General features: G+C 44.1%; 2 protein-coding genes across 2 annotated transcripts; both read right to left on the reverse strand.

The window, feature by feature from the left end:
• Positions 1-3,098: 3,098 nt before the first annotated feature.
• Positions 3,099-4,885, reverse strand: LOC145395602 (uncharacterized). Its single transcript, XM_080269175.1, has 2 exons — positions 4,845-4,885; positions 3,099-3,703 (listed from the first exon to the last, which is right to left on the reverse strand). The coding sequence occupies exons 1-2, from the start codon at positions 4,882-4,884 to the stop codon at positions 3,432-3,434; spliced, it is 312 nt and encodes a 103-aa protein (XP_080125301.1). The 5' UTR covers position 4,885; the 3' UTR covers positions 3,099-3,431.
• A 6,313-nt stretch (positions 4,886-11,198) lies between these two features.
• On the reverse strand, positions 11,199-18,567 carry LOC145396611 (sodium-dependent multivitamin transporter-like). Its single transcript, XM_080269979.1, has 3 exons — positions 18,559-18,567; positions 11,670-11,858; positions 11,199-11,357 (listed from the first exon to the last, which is right to left on the reverse strand). Exons 1-3 carry the CDS (start codon positions 18,565-18,567, stop codon positions 11,199-11,201), a joined length of 357 nt encoding a protein of 118 aa, XP_080126105.1.
• Between the last annotated feature and the right edge of the window lie 434 nt (positions 18,568-19,001).

The following is a 19,001-nucleotide window of genomic DNA, read 5'->3' on the forward strand; positions in this document are numbered from 1 at the left end:
GGTGTAGTGGTAATCCTAGGTGGTTATATTCATAGGGAGTGGGGGCGAAGTTAGGGTTATTTAGGTTGGGTTATGGTTAGGTTTGGTTGGGTTAGGTTTGGTTGGGTTAGAATCATTGGTCACTATAATCGCTTTGTTTTCTTTGGATGGATTTAGGCAACTACTGCAATTTAAATACGGAGTTGTGGTGACATGAAAATTCGTCATTCATTTTGAGGTAGGAATGCATCTCCTTGGTTACTAGCCAAATCAAGCCTCCAATCTGACTACACGTAGGAGTTATAGGGATACATGAAATAGGTTGATCCATATATTTGAGGTAGGAATGCGTCTCCTTGGTTACTAGTCAAATTAAGCCTTCAGTCTGTGTACCCTTACCATTAAACCGAGCTGAAAGGAGATCCATGTCAGGTTGGAGTAGTCGCACTATAGCTGAAATGTATGGGTGTAGAGGTGAAATGTATTGATGTATGGTAGTTGAAATGCACTCGTATGGGAAGTGTATGGATGTAAGTTGAAATGTATGGATGTAGAGTTGAAGTGTATGGGGAATGTATGGATGTAGAGTTGAAGTGTATGGGGAATGTATGGATGAAGAGTTGAAGTGTATGGGGAATGTATGGATGTAGAGTTGAAGTGTATGGATGAAGAGTTGAAGTGTATGGGGAATGTATGGATGTAGAGTTGAAGTGTATGGATGAAGAGTTGAAGTGTATGGGGAATGTATGGATGTAGAGTTGAAGTGTATGGATGTAGAGTTGAAGTGTATGGGGAATGTATGGATGTAGAGTTGAAGTGTATGGGGAATGTATGGATGTAGAGTTGAAGTGTATGGATGAAGAGTTGAAGTGTATGGGGAATGTATGGATGTAGAGCTGAAGTGTATGGATGAAGAGTTGAAGTGTATGGGGAATGTATGGATGTAGAGTTGAAGTGTATGGGGAATGTATGGGTGTAGAGTTGAAGTGTATGGGGAATGTATGGGTGTAGAGTTGAAGTGTATGGGGAATGTATGGGTGTAGAGTTGAAGTGTATGGGGAATGTATGGGTGTAGAGTTGGTGTATGGGGAATGTATGGATGTAGAGTTGAAGTGTATGGATGTGGAGTTGAAGTGTATGGGGAATGTATGGATGTAGAATTGAAGTGTATGGATGTGGAGTTGAAGTGTATGGGGAATGTATGGATGTAGAGTTGAAGTGTATGGATGTAGAGTTGAAGTGTATGGGGAATGTATGGATGTGGAGTTGAAGTGTATGGGGAATGTATGGATGTAGAGTTGGGAGGGATGTTGTGATAAGGCAAACTATATGGTGAAATAAAAAGCTTTTGGTCTAAATCAAAAACACGTTTATTTTATACCGTATCACAGCGTTTTGCACCCACTCACAAAAGAATAATTTTTTTTCGCTATTTTACACCATTTATTTTTATTTTTATTTACCGTATTTATTTTTTTGCTCATCATTTTTCTTGTTACCTTTGCCTATTACCGCTCTTCTTCTTCTTCTTCTTCTTCCTCCTCCTCCTCCTCATCATCATCATCATTTTCTTTTCCTCATTTTCTCTTCCCCATCCTCCTCCTCCTTCCTCATCTTCCTGTTATCCTTCTTTCTCCTCCTCCTCTTCCTCCTCCTCCACACGCCACCCTCCCTTATAGACCTATAATACTGCAATAATATCTTCTTCTTTTTTTATCATACTCTTATCACTACTTAAATATACACTAAAGCTATACCGATGTGTTGTTTTTTTGTTTTGTTTTTGTTCGTGCTGTTATTCGTGTTCTTGTTCTTGTTCCTGTTGTAGTTTTTGTTTTTGTTTATGCTGTTCTTCGTGTTCTTGTTCATGTTGTTTTTGTTATTTGTTTTTGTTCATGCTGTTGTTCGTGTTCTTGTTCATGTTGTTTTTGTTTTTTGTTTTTGTTCATGCTGTTGTTCGTGTTCTTGTTGCTGTTGTTGTTTTTGTTTTTTGTTTTTGTTCATGCTGTTGTTCGTGTTCTTGTTCTTGTTGCTGTTGTTGTTTTTGTTTTTGTTCATGCTGTTGTTCGTGTTCTTGTTCTTGTTGTTGTTTTTTGTTTTTGTTCATGCTGTTGTTCGTGATCTTGGTCTTGTTGCTGTTGTTGTTTTTGTTGTTGCTTTACCCCGGTCTGTTTGTTTGAGTATACCCGTCGACCACAGGCAAGCAAGTGGTTCTGTTGGGCCGTCCTGTACAGTACGGTGCATACACCCTGTGGGGATCCTGCGCCCCCTTGTGTTAGACAGCGCCTCACCAGGGTCGAACCAGGGCCCTTCCCCACGGCGAGGTGCGGGGAAATATAAGGAGATTTTGCTCCCGTGTGAATGCTACTACTACTACTACTACTACTACTACTACCACCACTACTAATAATAATAATAAGAAGTAGTAGTAGTAGTAGTAATAATAGTCGTACTAATATCATCATATAATAATAATAGTAATAATAATAATTATAATGATAATAAAAATATTAATAATAAAAATAATAGTAATAGTAGCAGCAGTAATAATAATAATAATAATAATAATAGTCACCATTACCGAAGAAAAAATCGGTGCCAATCCTCCCAGAGAAAATTTTCCTTTTTTCACTTTTAAATAATAATAATTTTCTCTCGGTACCATCCTCTCACTTTCATCATACAGTAACACCTTTTCTTTAGCGATTTATTTTGCTTGTAATTCGCTTGTGTGTGTGTGTGGAATTTTCAATATATAAATGAGAACGGGTGTGACAATGCACACACACACACACACACACACACACACACACACACACACACACACACACACACACACACACATACACACTATTTATCTGTCTGTCTGTATATTTCTCACTCTGTCTATACATCTGTCTATCTATGTCAAGCTGTCTAGTTTTCTCTCACTCTGTCTATCCATCTACCGGTATCTGTGTATAGGTCTGTCTTTATAGCTCTCTCTCTCTCTCTCTCTGCTAATTTCTGTGGTCCCCTGTGGTCTAGGAATGTTGTGTGGTCTGGGGTGTGGTCTAGGAATATTCTGCGGTCTGGGATGTCGTCTAGGAATGTTGTGTGGTCTGGGATGTCGTCTAGGAATATTGTGTGGTCTGGGGTTTGGTCTAGGAATATTGTGTGGTCTGGGGTTTGGTCTAGGAATATTGTGTGGTCTGGGATTTGGTCTAGGAATATTGTGTGGTCTGGGGTTTGGTCTAGGAATATTGTGTGGTCTGGGGTTTGGTCTAGGAATATTGTGTGGTCTGGGGTTTGGTCTAGGAATATTGTGTGGTCTGGGGTTTGGTCTAGGAATATTGTGTGGTCTGGGGTTTGGTCTAGGAATATTGTGTGGTCTGGGGTTTGGTCTAGGAATATTGTGTGGTCTGGGGTTTGGTCTAGGAATATTGTGTGGTCTAGGAATATTGTGTGGTCTGTTATGTGGTCTCGCCGTTGGTCTGGGTATGAGTGGAGAGTGGTATGGCAGTCCCGTTGGTCCTGGTATCTGTGGCCTCTGTTGTGGTCCCTCCGTTGGTCCTGGCAGGGTAGGTCAGGGTGCTTTCCTTGACCTGGCCCGACCCGTTGACCTTCCTGTTAATCTCCTGACCCCGTGACTTCCTCCTCTTCAGTAGTCTCCAAAGGCCTGTGTGCAGCCACGCCCCCAGGGGGTGTACCACGCCTCCCTCGGTCTCCCAGGGGCTCAGCATGCCTGTAGGGGAGGTACAAAGAGGTACAGGCAAGGTGCCTACAGGTATGACACCTTGGGTTTGGTTTGGTATTTCATTATTGTTAAAGCTTCCCACATCCTTGCGGGAAGTTTTATCATTGTTGGCAGTATTATTATTATTATTATTGTTATTATAAAACTGGGATATTTCAGATGCTATTTGACCCAGAGCCTTGCCGCTGTGTCAACTTAGTGGGCCGGGTGTTTGCTTCTTTTGGCCAAATATGGCGGCAGTCCGTCCACTAGATCTCTGGATATTATCCACAACAGACAAGTGAGTCGCCACGCTGTCTCAGGAACGGCTACAGCAGCAGCTGACATTTGCCGCCAACACAGCGTTAAGGCGGACGCAGTGCGGGAAGGAGTGCGGTGCCAATCGCTGGATTATTCTCTGAGATCGCCTGGTGTCAAACATCGGCACTTTGCCCAATATTCCGGATGTCAGCTGATTATACATGAAGGATTAGAGCCACAGCCACCAAACTTGGTGCACTTATTAGAACCACCAAACTTGGTGCACTTATTAGAGTTAGAACCACCAAACTTGGTGCACTTATTAGAGTTAGAACCACCAAACTTGGTGCACTATTAGAGTTAGAACCACCAAACTTGGTGCACTATTAGAGTTAGAACCACCAAACTTGGTGCACTTATTAGAACCACCAAACTTGGTGCACTTATTAGAGTTAGAACCACCAAACTTGGTGCACTTATTAGAGTTAGAACCACCAAACTTGGTGCACTTATTAGAGTTAGAACCACCAAACTTGGTGCACTTATTAGAGTTAGAACCACCAAACTTGGTGCACTTATTAGAGCCACAGCCACCAAACTTGGTGCACTTATTAGAGCCACAGCCACCAAACTTGGTGCACTTATTAGAGCCACAGCCACCAAACTTGGTGCACTTATTAGAGCCACAGCCACCAAACTTGGTGGACTTATTAGAGCTAGAACCACCAAACTTGGTGGACTTATAGACCGTGGTGACCTAAGGTGACATGCACAAGATCAGTCACCTTGACCTCAGGGTGAAGGATTACAGCCAGAGCCACCAAACTTGGTGGACTTACAGACTGTGGTGACCTAAGGTGACATGCACAAGGTCAATCCATCTACTCACCCACACACGGAGACACGATGGTACCGATGATCATAGTCATCATGATGGCGGCGAAGCCCACGTAGCAGTAGGATATATCATACACCGTTCGCCCTTCACTGCAAGACAGAGATGGAGGATTTATTGTTACACCCGCGCTAGCAGTGCGAGAGAGGTGTTTTATGTGTGTGTGTGTGTGTGTGTGTGTGAGGGGAAGGGAGAGAGATAACAACTTTTTTTTTTTCGAATTTAACCAGAATTGGTGGACAGACTGAGAGTCAGCCAATGAGTGAACCAATTTTTTTTTAACTAGGTCAAAGGTCAAGGTCACGTGGATAGGTTATACGTTGATATAATTCCACATCCACATAATACCCACCTAACCACATCCACATCCACCTCATCCATCATTTAGAGAGTACATACATCCACAGCAAGGAAGTACCCACATCCACATAGAGTTGTTCTTATAAAATCCACATAATGCTTAACCATATCCACATCCAACTCACACACACACACACACACACACACACACACACACACACACTTACCTAACAAACACCACATCCGTCTCCTCCTCCATCAAGGCTGTGAGGGGAATTGCGGTGGTGGTGGTGGTGGTGGTGGTGTGGTTGGGGCAGTGTGTGGTGGAGAGGGGCAGGGTTGGGGGGGCTGCCTTATTCCTTATAAGATTCCCAACCAGGAACCACACGTTGAGGATTAGGGAAGTGATAAACCCCACACCAGCGCCCTGCAAGATGAGTAGATAAATAGATAGATGGTAGATAGACGAGTAGATAGATATATAGATAGATAGATACATACATACATACAAAATTATACATAGTTGTATAGTCTTATGAGAGATCCAATGAATGTTTACACTACACTGTTGGCCCTGTACAAAGGAGTACAAAGGAAAGCAAACAGCAACAGACCTTATGGTCCTTTCGAGGCCGTTTGTTACAGAGTAGACTATGACTACGAGATCTAACTCTACATGCTGAAGGATAAGGATAGTAAAGCAAGAAGGCTCCCCCCACCTCCAAACCCTCCAGTTAAAACTGGCAAGAAAAGGTGAGAAAAACCACCATGCAGCATGGAAAAACTGACATGGAAATTTCATAGGAAAGACTGAAAAGGAAAAGCTACATTCTATAATACATTATCTATAAGCTACCAGTATGAATAACCTGAAAGAGAAAGTAGTAAAGTACGGTACAATGAATAATCGAATAAATAAATAACTAATTCATGTCGCTATGTACGGGTACTTTAAGTTGACGGGGCGTCCGCGGACACAGTGTGGAAATTGCACAGTGAACAGTGTGGATATTCAGGGGTGGTGCAGCAGCATTGCCTGACGCTATTAAGGTAGGCAGCAGTCAATCAGGCCCCAGCTCCATTAATTCCACTGAGACTAGGAACTTGCCCATGCGGGACAAACAAACAAGTCACCTCCTGAAGCAGTGACCCCTGGTACATTAAAAAAATCCCGGTGGTGGCCACGTAACTAACAGGGACCCTCAGTGATCCACAGCCCATCACAGGTCGAAAGTATGAGTAGTGACTGTTAACTCAGGGCTATCTGTGCATATCCTAGTCTGTGCATATACTATATTTGCATTTAATAAATTGATCCAGGCTCTAAAAAACTAAAATAAAATAAAATAGAAAAGTTATACATACACAAGTGTTTTATTCAGGAGTAAACATATTAAGCCGGGGGGTTGGATGCCAAATACTTATCCAGGCGACCTTTAAAGGTATCTATCTGTTTATCTATCATTCTGTCAGCCATCTATCTACATATCTATCTGTCTGTCAGTTTACATGTGTCTGTCTGTGTATCTATCCATCTGTCTACCTATTTATCGATCTATCAGTCCATCTATCGCCATACCTTATAATTCACCCAGGGGGCCAGCATACCGGTGATGTAGAGACCAATTAGAGGCCCGTTCATTGCCCCCGTCAAGCTGTTAGCCACCTGGAGGATGTTGCCTAGTTGACCCGCCCCCACAGCCAGACCCACACCCACAGCGCCGAAGAGGAAGGCTGCGAGGTAGATAGATGGATGGAAGGATAGTTAGTTGGGCAGGTGCAGTAGGTGGGTGGATGGATAGATGGGTAGCTGTAGGTAGGCAGATAGATAGATGGGTGGATGGATGGATGGATAGATAGCTAGATAGATGGATGGATAGATAGATGGGTGGATAGATAAAATTGACCCTCACCCACCGCCAAACCCACACCTACAGCCTCGAAGAAGAAGGCTGCAAGATAGATAGATGGATGGATAGACAGACAGACAGATAGATAGATAAATAGATAGATAGACAGACAAATAGATAGGTAGATAGATAAATAGATAGACAGCTAGAAAGACAGACAGACAGGTAGACATAGATAGATAGACAGACAGACAGATAGATAGACAGACAAATATAGATAGATAGGTAGATAGGTGGATGGCTGGCTGGTTGAATGGTTAGATAGGTAGGTAGATAGATGGGTTAGTGCAGTGGTTCTTAACCTTTTTTGAGTCACGGACCCCTTCGAGAATCTGGTGAACGCTATGAACCCCTTCCCTACAAAAATGCACATAAGCACAAACGCAGCATTTTGCATGCAGTGAATATACATTATTTTATTGAAAACTACGTCACGCAGTGTATCACACGGTATAAAACAGTCGTTACGAAGAATGATGTTTCTCACTCTTTTTTCATGCAAAAACTAATGGCTACTGAAAAAATGAAATACATCCAACTTGAGCAAATGAAACAAAACAAAACTTAAGTCTGCACAAACGTTCATTTCAGTGAGAGGGTTGTTGTTGCTGTTTGGCTTGAATAAGATGACATTGTGGAGTGGTCTTTGACAAGGCAACACGTATGTCATCGTTGACATCCAGTTGAGTTCGACTTTTCATTTTGATAGAAACAAGCGCTGAAATCCCTGACTCACAAAGGTATGTAGTAGCAAACGGAATCACAGCACCGATAGCTCGCTGTGCCAGACGAGGGTAGGCTTGTGTCAACCAACACCAGAATTCTTCAAGACTTCGATTTTTTTTTTTAAGTTAATGATGCCAAACGGCATCACGCAATCTCGCTAAATTGTTCTCAATTATTCTGACCTTCACGGCCCCCCTGTATCCCATCCATGGACCCCTTGGGGGTCCATGGACCCCAGGTTAAGAACCCCTGGGTTAATGGATGGATGGATGGATAGATAGATAGATAGATAGATAGACAGACTGACAGATATTTGTAGATTATCAGTGACAGTTTATTTTTACTTTAAACATAAAATTGCCATCTCTCCATCTTGAATGCTGAGGTGGAGAGAGAGAGAGAGAGAGAGTCTACATTATCAGTGCCACAAACATGAGATAACTACCTGGATAAAATGCTAATGACGAAGAAGTGCTGTGAGATGATAGATGGAGAGAGTATGAAGTATCAGTGATACAAACATGAGATAACTACCAGACAATAATACTAATCACGAAGAAGTGCTATGAGATGGCTGTACAGGAGAGCCGTAATATTATTTTTGCGTCAGACTATGTAAAAAAAAAATTGGAAAAACACGAAAATCTTTGGTAAATAAACAAAAATGAAGGGAAAGGCTGTGGTTTTTATACATTTTCTTCAACACTCCTTTTTCTATATATATTGTTTACTCTCTCTCTCTCTCTCTCTCTCTCTCACACACACACACACACACTCCCATCCCCCCGTCCTCCTCACCCCTATACACACACACACACACACACACACAGTTACGCCCACTCACCCACAGCCACACACCCCTCACACCCCCATCCCTCCCTCTTCCCCACTCCTTACACACACACACACACACACACACACACACACTTACACAGCATCTTGAGTGTGGTGGTGGCCTTCTTATCAGACATCTTCTTAAAGTAATCACGATGAGACAGGAAATCATCCCAAGTCATACACGCCAGGGAGTTACAGCAGCTGGAGACGGAGCTGAAAGAAAGAGAGAAGAAAATGAGAAAAAAGAAAGAAAAAGAAAGAGTGAGTGAGCAGCGAGGTAGGGCACGGAACTTGAAAAAATATGTTAGAAGCGAGGTAGGGCACGGAACTTGAAAAAATATGTTAGAAGCGAGGTAGGGCACGGAACTTGAAAAAAATATATTAGAAGCGAGGTAGGGCACGGAACGGAAAAAAAATGAAGAGAAAAGAAAGAAAATGAAAATAGGAAGAGGGTGTGAGCAGCTAGGTAGGGCGGGGTTTGGTTTGCCTTCGTCTGACCTAACCTAATCTAACCCAACCTAACCTTACCTAACCTAACCCAACCTAACCTTACCTAACCTAACCCAACCTAACCTTACCTAACCTAACCCAACCTAACCTTACCTAACCTAACCTAACCTAACCTTACCTAACCTAACCCAACCTAACCTTACCTAACCTAACCCAACCTAACCTAACCTAACCCAACCTAACCCAACCTAACCTAACCTAACCCAACCTAACCTAACCTAACCCAACCTAACCTAACCTAACCCAACCCAACCTAACCTAACCCAACCCAACCCACCCCATCTCACTCCACCTCACCCCAACCCAGTCCAGTCCAATCTAACCTGCCTTGCCTCAATCTAGCTTGACTCAACTCAATCCCACGGTCCTTACCTCGCACCCAACCCCACCCACAGTCTTCACCTCATCACAACCCAACCCACCCACCCCAGCATCCTCACCTCAGCATCCACCCAACCCAACACAGTCCAACCCCATCTAACCCCCACCTCCTCACCCCACACCACCCCACCTAACCCCATCCCAGCCTCCTCACCCCACACCACCCCACCTAACCCCACCCCAGCTTCCTCACCCCACACCACCCCACCTAACCCCACCCCGGCCTCCTCACCCCACACCACCCCACCTAACCCCACCCCAGCCTCCTCACCCCACCCCACCCCACCTAACCCCACCCCAGCCTCCTCACCCCACACCACCCCACCTAACCCCACCTCGGCCTCCTCACCCCACACCACCCCACCTAACCCCACCCCAGCCTCCTCACCCCACCCCACCTAACCCCACCCCAGCCTCCTCACCCCACCCCACCCCACCTAACCCCACCCCGGCCTCCTCACCCCACCCCACCCCACCTAACCCCACCCCAGCCTCCTCACCCCACACCACCCCACCTAACCCCACCCCAGCCTGCTCACCTCAGCACTCCCCCATACACGGCGGCCACGAACACCCCAGGCACCCCCTTGAGGTGGCCCAGGGTGTGTGCCACAAGGTATGGCAGGATCTGGTCTGGCTTCTGAATGGCACCCACGGCCAGGGGGTCGCAGCCGCTGTACACTGCATACGCCACCAGACCAGCTGCTGTACACAGGGCCAACAGCGTTGTACACCCGGTTACAGCCACCACGCACAGTCTGTTGAGGGATGGCATTCAGTATTGACGGTTCGTGTTGTGTAGGTGTGATTATAGACGTACACATACATACGTAGCCTACACACACATAGATACATACATATACACACCTACACATACATACATACATAGAATGATACATATATACACATACATCCATACACATACATAAATACATAAACAGGCCGCCACAGCCACCACGCATAGTCTGTTAAGGGAGAGGATTCAGTATGGATGGTTCGTGTTGTGTAGATGTGATTATAGACGTACACGTAGGCCTACATACATTCACATACATAAATACATACACAGGGATGCACAGCCCGCCACAACCACCACGCACAATCTGTTAAGGGATAGGATTCAGTATTGACGGTTCGTTGTTTGCTGGATTTGTTATGGACACGCACATGCGTATATACGTAACATACATGCGTACATACATGCATACATACACGTTGAATCACACTAATCTCTCTCTCTTTCTCTCTCTCTCTCTCTCTCTCTCTACCTCCTGGCCACGGTGAGGGACGCGACGGAGGAGAATCGCTGGTGGGAGGCCTGGTTGATGCCGAAGAAGAAGATGGCGAGGTAGACTCCCAGCACCACTGTAGACCAGAAGCTGTGTCTCAGGAACGGGTCGGGATTTAGTCTGTGCAGAGAGAGAGAGGGGGGGGGAGGTAAAGAGAGAGACGGATCATTAACCGTCGTTGTTATTGTTTACTTTTTACCTCCGTCAACGAAGATGGAGGAGGTAATGTTTTCACCTGTTTGTCTGTCTGTCTGTCCACACGATGTCTCCAAAAGTTCGTAATGAATTTCACTGAAATTTTGTGGAAGTGTGGGCCATGGGCCAAGAATGAATTGATTAAATTTGGGGTCTGATCCGGATCCGGATGCCATCTGCACTGAACCCAGGCTATTGACTTACTCAAAGAATTGCGTCCTGTGGCCCTGCACTGCCAGGCTCCAGACCTGAGCACCGCCACCCACACTGATGCTGCCCATGACCACCACCACCACCACACCCAGGAACATCACTGTGGTTTGCAGCACGTCTGTGTACACCACGCCACGCACCCCACCCTGCAGACAGGGAGATGGGTGTAGGGAGGGAGACAGGAAGATGGAAGGGAGATAGGGAGAGAGAGAGAGAGAGAGAGAGAGAAACAGGAGAGGAAAAAGAAACACGACAGTGGTTTGAAGGACGTCTGTGTACACCACGCCAGGCAGCCCACCCTGCACATAGGGAGATGGGTGTAGGAAGGGAGAGAGGAAGAAGGAAGGGAGACAGGGATACGGGAGAGAGGGAGAGGAAGGCTGGGACGTAGAGGACCACCACCACTAGGAGCGATAGTGGAGGATAAATCGGTAGAGGAGAGGCGTTATAGGACTTACTATAGTGGTGTAGATAGTGCAGATAGAGCCCATGATAAGGACAGAGGCCCAGGATGAAAGGCTGGTGACCGTGGACAGGGCAAGGGCGGGGGCATAGAGGATGACTGCCATGATGAGCACCAAACTGATGATCTGACACACGCTGGCCAGACGACGAAGGCCCACAGACTTGAACCGCAGCTGCAGATACTGGAAGGGGGGTCAAGAGGGGTGAAGAAGGCAAGTTAGAGGTCATAGAAGGCTTGTAGAATGACTTTGAGATGCTAAATATAATGCTAGGATGTTAAAATGGGTGATGATGAAGGAGCATTGTTCATTTTCCACACAGCAAAGGCCCAGTGACTTGAACCGCAGCTGTAGGTACTGGAGGAGGGGTCAGGAAGGGAGGTTAGAGATTGTAGATGGGTTGTAGACTAATTTAGTGTTGTTGAAGGCTTGTAGAATGACTTAGAACTACCTTTGAATGGTTAAATTTAATGCTATGGGAGCGTTTACTTTCAAGCTTACTCTCTAACACATGACGAAGGCCCACAGACTTGAATTGCAGCTGTAGGTACTGGAGGAAAGGTCAAGAAGGGAGGTCACAGGTCGTAGAAAGGTTGAAGAATGACTTAGAACTGTCTTTGAACGGTTAAATGAAGAAAGTAGCTGCGTTTAGATTGAGGGTGACTATTTAACACTTCACAACCTCAGTAACTTAAACCACACATGTAGATACTGGAAGGGGGGTCAGGGAAGATCAGGAAGGGAGGTCAGAGGGTGGAGAAGACTTGTAGAAAGACTTTGATGTGTTAAGTGTAATGTTAGGATGTTAAAATAGGTAATAATGAAGAGGTGTTATATAATTTCTCATGAGGATGGAAGTAATGCGAGTATAAGTGGCTGGGGAATGGCTGGGAGAAGGAGGGAGGTGAGAAGACAGGAAGAAATCAGTAGGATAGAAGTTGTGGAAGCAATGAAGAAAGTTAAATCGGGGAAAGCCCCAGGAATTGATGGAGTGGGTGGTGAAATGCTGAAGCATGGGGGAGAGATAGTAGTAGAATGGATGTGGAAGATGTGCAGATTGGCCTGGGAGGAAGGTAGAGTCCCGGAGGATTGGAAGTCAGGTATAATTATTCCCTTGTACAAAGGAAAAGGGGAAAAAGAAGTGTGTGGTAATCATAGGGGCATTTGTCTTCTTAGTATAATGGGAAAAGTGTATGGTAGGATACTTATAGACAGAGTTAGAGAAAGAACAGAGAAATTAGTTGGAGAAGAACAGGGAGGCTTTAGGAAGGGAAGAGGTTGTGTAGATCAGATATTCATTCTTAGATCTTTAGTGGAAAAGTTTCTAGAGAAGGGAAAGAAGTTGTATGCGGCTTTCATGGATTTGGAGAAAGCATATGACAGGGTGGATAGACAAGGATTGTGGAAAGTGTTAAGAATATATGGAGTAGATGGGAAGTTGTTGAATGCTGTGAAGAGTATGTACGATGGTGCGAAAGCTGCAGTGCGTGTGGATGGTGAACTAAGTGAATTTTTCTCTTTGAAAGTTGGTTTGAAACAGGGATGTGTCATGTCTCCATGGTTGTTCAATCTGTACATGGATGGGGTAATAAAAGAGGTACAAGGTAGGGTAGCGGATGTTGGAGTGGCCCTGGTGAGAGAGGATAGTGTTTGGAAACTCCCTGTACTGTTGTTTGCAGATGATACTGTGTTGTTGAGTGAAGACGAAGGGGAGCTGCAAGGCTTGGTGGATGAGTTTGAGAGAGTGTGTAAGAAACGGAACCTAAAGGTGAATGTAGGGAAGAGTAAAGTGATGGTCTTTGAGAGAGGTGAAGTTAGTTAATGTACAGCGAGGTTGGATGGTGAGGAATTGGAAAATGTGAGTACGTTTAAGTATTTGGGTAGTGTGATGAGTAAGGATGGAGGTTTGGAGGGTGAAGTGCTTGAAAGGGTACAGCAGGGAAGAAAGGTTGCTGGTTCCTTGAAAGCAGTGATAAGAAACAGGGAAGTGAGCATGGAAGTGAAAAAGTTACTACATGACAGTATTGTGATACCAACTCTAACGTACGGAAGTGAAGCTTGGACATTGTTGGAAGGACACAAGTCAAGAGTGAGAGCAGTGGAAATGAGTTATTTAAGAGGAGCCTGTGGAGTCACGTGGAGAGACAGGCTGACGAATGAGGATATAAAGGAGCGTTGTGGTGTGGATGTGGATGTGATAGGAAGCATTACGAATGAGGAACACACTGAGGTGGTTTGGCCATGTGGAGAGGATGGAGGGTGAAAGACTGACGAAGAGAGTGTATGTGAGTGAGGTGGAGGGGGGAAGAGGGAGGGGGAGGCCGAGGATGAGATGGAGGGATGGGGTGGAGAGGTATATGAGAGAGGGGGGTGTGAGTTGGGAGCAGGGCAGTGAAATGGCGGGGGACAGGGCGACTTGGAGGCGATTTGTTTGTGGCCACCCCAAACGGGATTGAGGCGTCTGGCAATAGATAGATAGATAGATAGATGGAGGCCGAGTGACATAAACCACACATGCAGATACTGGAAGGAGGGTCGAGAAAGGTCAGAAAGGGAGGTTAGAGGTCGTAGAAGGCTTGCAGAAGAACTTAGAGATGTTAAATGTAACGTTTGGATGTTAAAATAGGTAATGATGAAGAGATGTTATTTAATTTCTCATGATGAAGGCCCAGTGACTTCAACCACACACGCAGATACTGGAAGGGAGGTCAAGGAAGGTCAGGAAGGGAGGTTAGAGGCTGGAGAAGAGTTGTAGAAAGACTTTGAGATGTTAAAAATAATGTTATAAGATAAAATATTTTTCTCTCTGCATCATCTTCTTTGTGGGTAATTTTGCTATAGATATTTTCCAGTATATTATTTCGTTTTGCGTTTTTTGTTCGCTATATTGACTTTTTTGTTTTCGGGTGTGATTCGTGTCTGTTTTGATTTCGTTATAGCTTTTATTCATTATTTATTTTTTTATTTATATATTTGTTATACATGGTCATTCCTGTCATGGGTTTCTCTCTCTCTCTCTCTGTATGTACGTGTGTGTGTGTGTGTGTGTGTGTGTGTGTGTGTGTGTGTGTGTGTGTGTGCGCGTGTGTGTGTGTCCTTCATGTTAATAGGAACCCTTTACTGCTGGTAAGGACAGGCACCACAAAAACAATTCCACTCTTACGTAACGCAATGAGTATGCAGAGAGAGAGAGAGAGAGAGAGAGAGAGAGACTAGTGTAGGATATGTAAACTTGATGTGTGTGTGTGTGTGTGTGTGTGTGTGTGTGTGTGTGTGTTAATTTCTTTCTAGGTGATCTAAGCTAATCACCTAAAAATAAGATATAACGCGCACAAATACCTGTCTATCTATCTATGTATCTATCTATTTGTCTATCTACAGTATATACATGCGGTACATATCTATATCTATCTGTTTATCTGTCTATCTCTTATCTATACATACATATCTATATATGTATGTATCTGTCTATATACATACATATCTATCAGTCTCTCTCTCTCTCTCTCTCTCTCTCTCGAGCTATTTCACATTTTTCTGCATATCATTACGGGCAATAGTTCATATAGATTTATTTCTTGGTTTACTGTTATAGACTTCCGTCCTTACTTCCTCTCTCTCTCTCTCTCTCTCTCTCTCTCTCTCTCTCTCTCTCTCTCTCTCTCTTTCTCTCTCTCTCTCTCACACACACACACACACACACACACACCGCGTTCAAATATACTGCGTCTTTGGTGACATACTCCACGTTATATCAGTCCCCGTGCGTCAAGCTGCCCAACCCCCGGCGCATACGCAGTGAAATATGCTGCCGTGTGGGTAATATATTCCTTCCTTGAAAAAAAATAATAAATAAATAAATAAATAAAACCAAAATCAGTGCACTGAAAAAAATATATATATCTGTGTGTATATTATGGCACGAATATTAATGAAAGTCCCTAACACCTTTTCCCAAGCGATTTATTTTTGGATGTGTACAAGTCTATTAGTGAACGAATTTTAATGGAGGAGGAGGAGGAGGAGGATGGGAAGAAGAAGCAGAGGAGAGAAAAATAAGTGTGTGAGAGAGAGAGAGAGAGAGAGAGAGAGAGACTAATCTTTCCAGCATTATTTTTTATATAGTGAAATATTATAGATAGATTGATTGACAGATAAATAGATAAGTAGATAGACAGATATGGAGAGATAAAACAACTGTAGTTCTTTCCGGTATTTTTCCTTGTGTACTGAGAGAGAGAGAGAGAGAGAGAGAGAGAGAGGAAGAGAGAGAAAAACAGCTTTATTCTTTCAAGTATAAAAGTTAAAAAAATAGATAAATTGAGAGAGAGAGAGAGATTACGACCTTACAAACCCAGCAGTATAACAAGTCTTTCATTTTTTTATTCATTATTCATTCTTGGGCCGTGAAATATTAGGACAACCCCATCCATCCCTCTTCCCCTGCCATCATATGTACTCTATCGGGCGTGCTTCCTCTCTCTCTCTCTCTCTCTTTCTCTCTCTCTCTCTCTCTCTCTCTCTCTCTCTCTCGTGATTTATCTGTATCTATCTCTAATTATCTCAGTCTGTCTATCGATCTATTTGTCTACGTTCTTTACCTCGCCTCCATCACCACTACCACCACCAACAACAACATCAACAGGTCTCCGTCAAGATTATCAGAGAGAGAGAGAGAGAGAGAGCGTACTGACACTGACCTTGTAAGTTAGCCTCCAGGAATTGTGTGTGTGTGTGTGTGTGCGTATGTGTGTGTGTGGGGGGGGCAGTGTTACGTATCTCTCTCTCTCTCTCTCTCTCTCTCTCTCTCTCTCTCTCTCTCTCTCTCTCTCTCTCTCGGGTATTGTAATCTCTCTGAACATCAACAATACCTGGCCTAGAGATTTCGTTTCCGGGCCAAAACACAGAAAGTATTCAGTATAGATTAATGAAATTTCTCATAGTTATCTGTCTTATAGTGAACTGGCACCTTCTGATAGGTAGAATGCTGTGTCTTAAGTAGCTTTTAAATAATGGAAAAGTAAAATAATAATAATAATAATATGTCAGTGAGGTGGAGGGGGGAGAGGGAGGGGGAGGCCGAGGATGAGATGGGGGGATGGGGTGGAGAGGTATTAGAGAGGGGGTGTGTGAGTTGGGATCAGGGCAGTGAAATGACGGGGGACAGGTCGACATGGAGGCGATTTGTTGTGGCCACCCCGAACGGGATTGAGGCGTCTGGCAATAGATAGATAGAATAATAATAATAACATCAGCAACAACAACAACAATAATAATAATAATAATAATTCTCAAGAGAGATTTCAATGCGACCTGTGCAAGGAATCTGAAGGGTCCAGTACATTTTCCATTAAAACTTTAGAACTATTACACCTACGAGGCTAAAATTGTATGTGATAAATGATTATATGAATATCTAAGTATTTATAAAGTTTCATGACTGTATCTATTATGTCTATCTATCTATCTTGCCAGACGCCACAATCCCGTAAGGGGTGGCCATTTGACTTTGAGTTATTTCTTTTACCGGGAGGTCATCTTAAAAAATAGCACTGAGGTGGTTTGGCCATGTGGAGAGGATGGAGAGTGAAAGACTGACGAGGAGAAAGTACCGTATGTGAGTGAGGTGGAGGGGGGCAGAGGGAAGCCAGGCCAAGGATGAGATGGAGGGATGGAATGGAGAGGTATATGAGAGAGGGGTGTGTGTGAGCTGGGAGCAGGGCAGTGACACGGCGGGGGACAGGGCGACATGGAGGCGATTTGTTTGTGGCCACCCATTACGGGATTAAGGCGTCTGGCAATAGATAGATAGGAAAAAAATGGCTGCCAAAATGAAAGAAGCAGGTCATATTTTCCTCACATCTTATAAGTTCATCATTACCATGGATCTGCTGCGGGAATTCCGAAGTTTTAATGTTTGTTTGTTATGCAGAGGGGAAGAGTGAGAGTGAGGGCCGTTATGCGCTTGGTTTGATGTGCAGAGAGAGAGAGAGAGAGAGAGAGGGGTGGTGGTTAGGTGTGCAGGGAGGTGGTGGTGGTGGGGTATGTGCTTGCTTAGGTGGAGGGTTGTAACAGCGTCATGTTGCCTATGTTTTGTGTCAGTCCCTACCAGCTAAAAGGTTCCTATTAATATGAAGGAGAGAGAGAGAGAGAGAGAGAGAGAGAGAGAGAGAGAAGGAGACTAGGATGTGACAGTGGTGTAAGGATGTGTGTGTGTGTGTGTGTGTGTGTACGTGTGTGTGTGTACGTATGCATGTGTGTGGGGGAAGCACAAAAGAACACAGGCATCCCTTTTATTGTCATTAACTGAACCAATACACACACACACACACACACACACACACACACACGACTCATAGATACAAGTAGCAAGTTTTGTAGGATAGATTAATAGATAGATAGATAGATAAATAGATAGACATGGATACACTTACTTGGCTGATAGATAGAAGATGCAGGTTGTAGAGAATAGATTGTTAGATAGACAGACAGGTAAAGATAGATAGATAGACAGATAGATAGAAAGATAGATAGATAGATGCAAAGATAGATAATAGAAAGAGGTAGATAGATGAAAAGATAGAGATAGATAGATAGATAGATAATAGAAAGATAGATAGATAGACCGATAGATAGACTCACCTGACTCATAGATAGAAGTTGAAGGTTGTACTGAACAGGTAATATGATGTAAAGATAGATAGATAATAGATAGATAGATAGATGCAGAGATAGATAGATAGATAGACATAATAGAAGGATAGATAGATACTGTAGATGCAAAGATAGATAGATAGATAGACAGATAGATAAACAGATAATAGAAGGATAGATAGATACTGTAGATGCAAAGATAGATAGACAGACCGATAGATAGACTCACCTGACTCATAGATACAAGCTGAAGGTTGTACAGGACAGGTAATATGATGTGATAGACCACCATTCCTCCCAGTAATAACCCAATTCCCGCTGCGCTGAACTGGAGGCCGTAGAAATAGCTCTCAGACGCAAAACCTGTATGAGAGAGAGAGAGAAAAAAAAGAGAGAGAGAGAGAGGGGGGGGTCTCATTAATCACTTCCTGGTTTTCTTTTTCTCTTTCATTTGCTTTCTTTCTTTCTTTTTGATTTTATTGGTCATCATTGGAATAAGTATTGGATGGGTAAGATGGCAGGGTTGAGTAGGGTAGGGCAGGGCAGGGCAGGGTAAGGAAGGGGAGGTTTGGGTAGAGTAGAGTGGGGTAGGGTAGGGTAGGGTAGGGCAGGGCAGAGTAAGGGAGGGGAGGTTTGGATAGAGTAGAGTGGGGTAGGGTAGGGTAAGGTAGG

This window comes from Coenobita brevimanus, chromosome 4, assembly GCF_032717465.1.
Source record: "Coenobita brevimanus isolate Jiangsu-jjx chromosome 4, ASM3271746v2, whole genome shotgun sequence".
Lineage (NCBI taxonomy): Eukaryota > Metazoa > Arthropoda > Malacostraca > Decapoda > Coenobitidae > Coenobita > Coenobita brevimanus.

Coding starts and splice junctions, on each gene's coding strand:
- LOC145396611 (XM_080269979.1), bottom strand. Junction 11,358..11,669: donor GCACTATCTACACCACTATA/GTAAGTCCTATA, acceptor CCCTGTCTGCAG/GGTGGGGTGCGTGGCGTGGT.
- LOC145395602 (XM_080269175.1), bottom strand. CDS start 4,884: ATGACTATGATCATCGGTACCATCGTGTCTCCGTGTGTGG. Junction 3,704..4,844: donor CATCGTGTCTCCGTGTGTGG/GTGAGTAGATGG, acceptor CCTCCCCTACAG/GCATGCTGAGCCCCTGGGAG.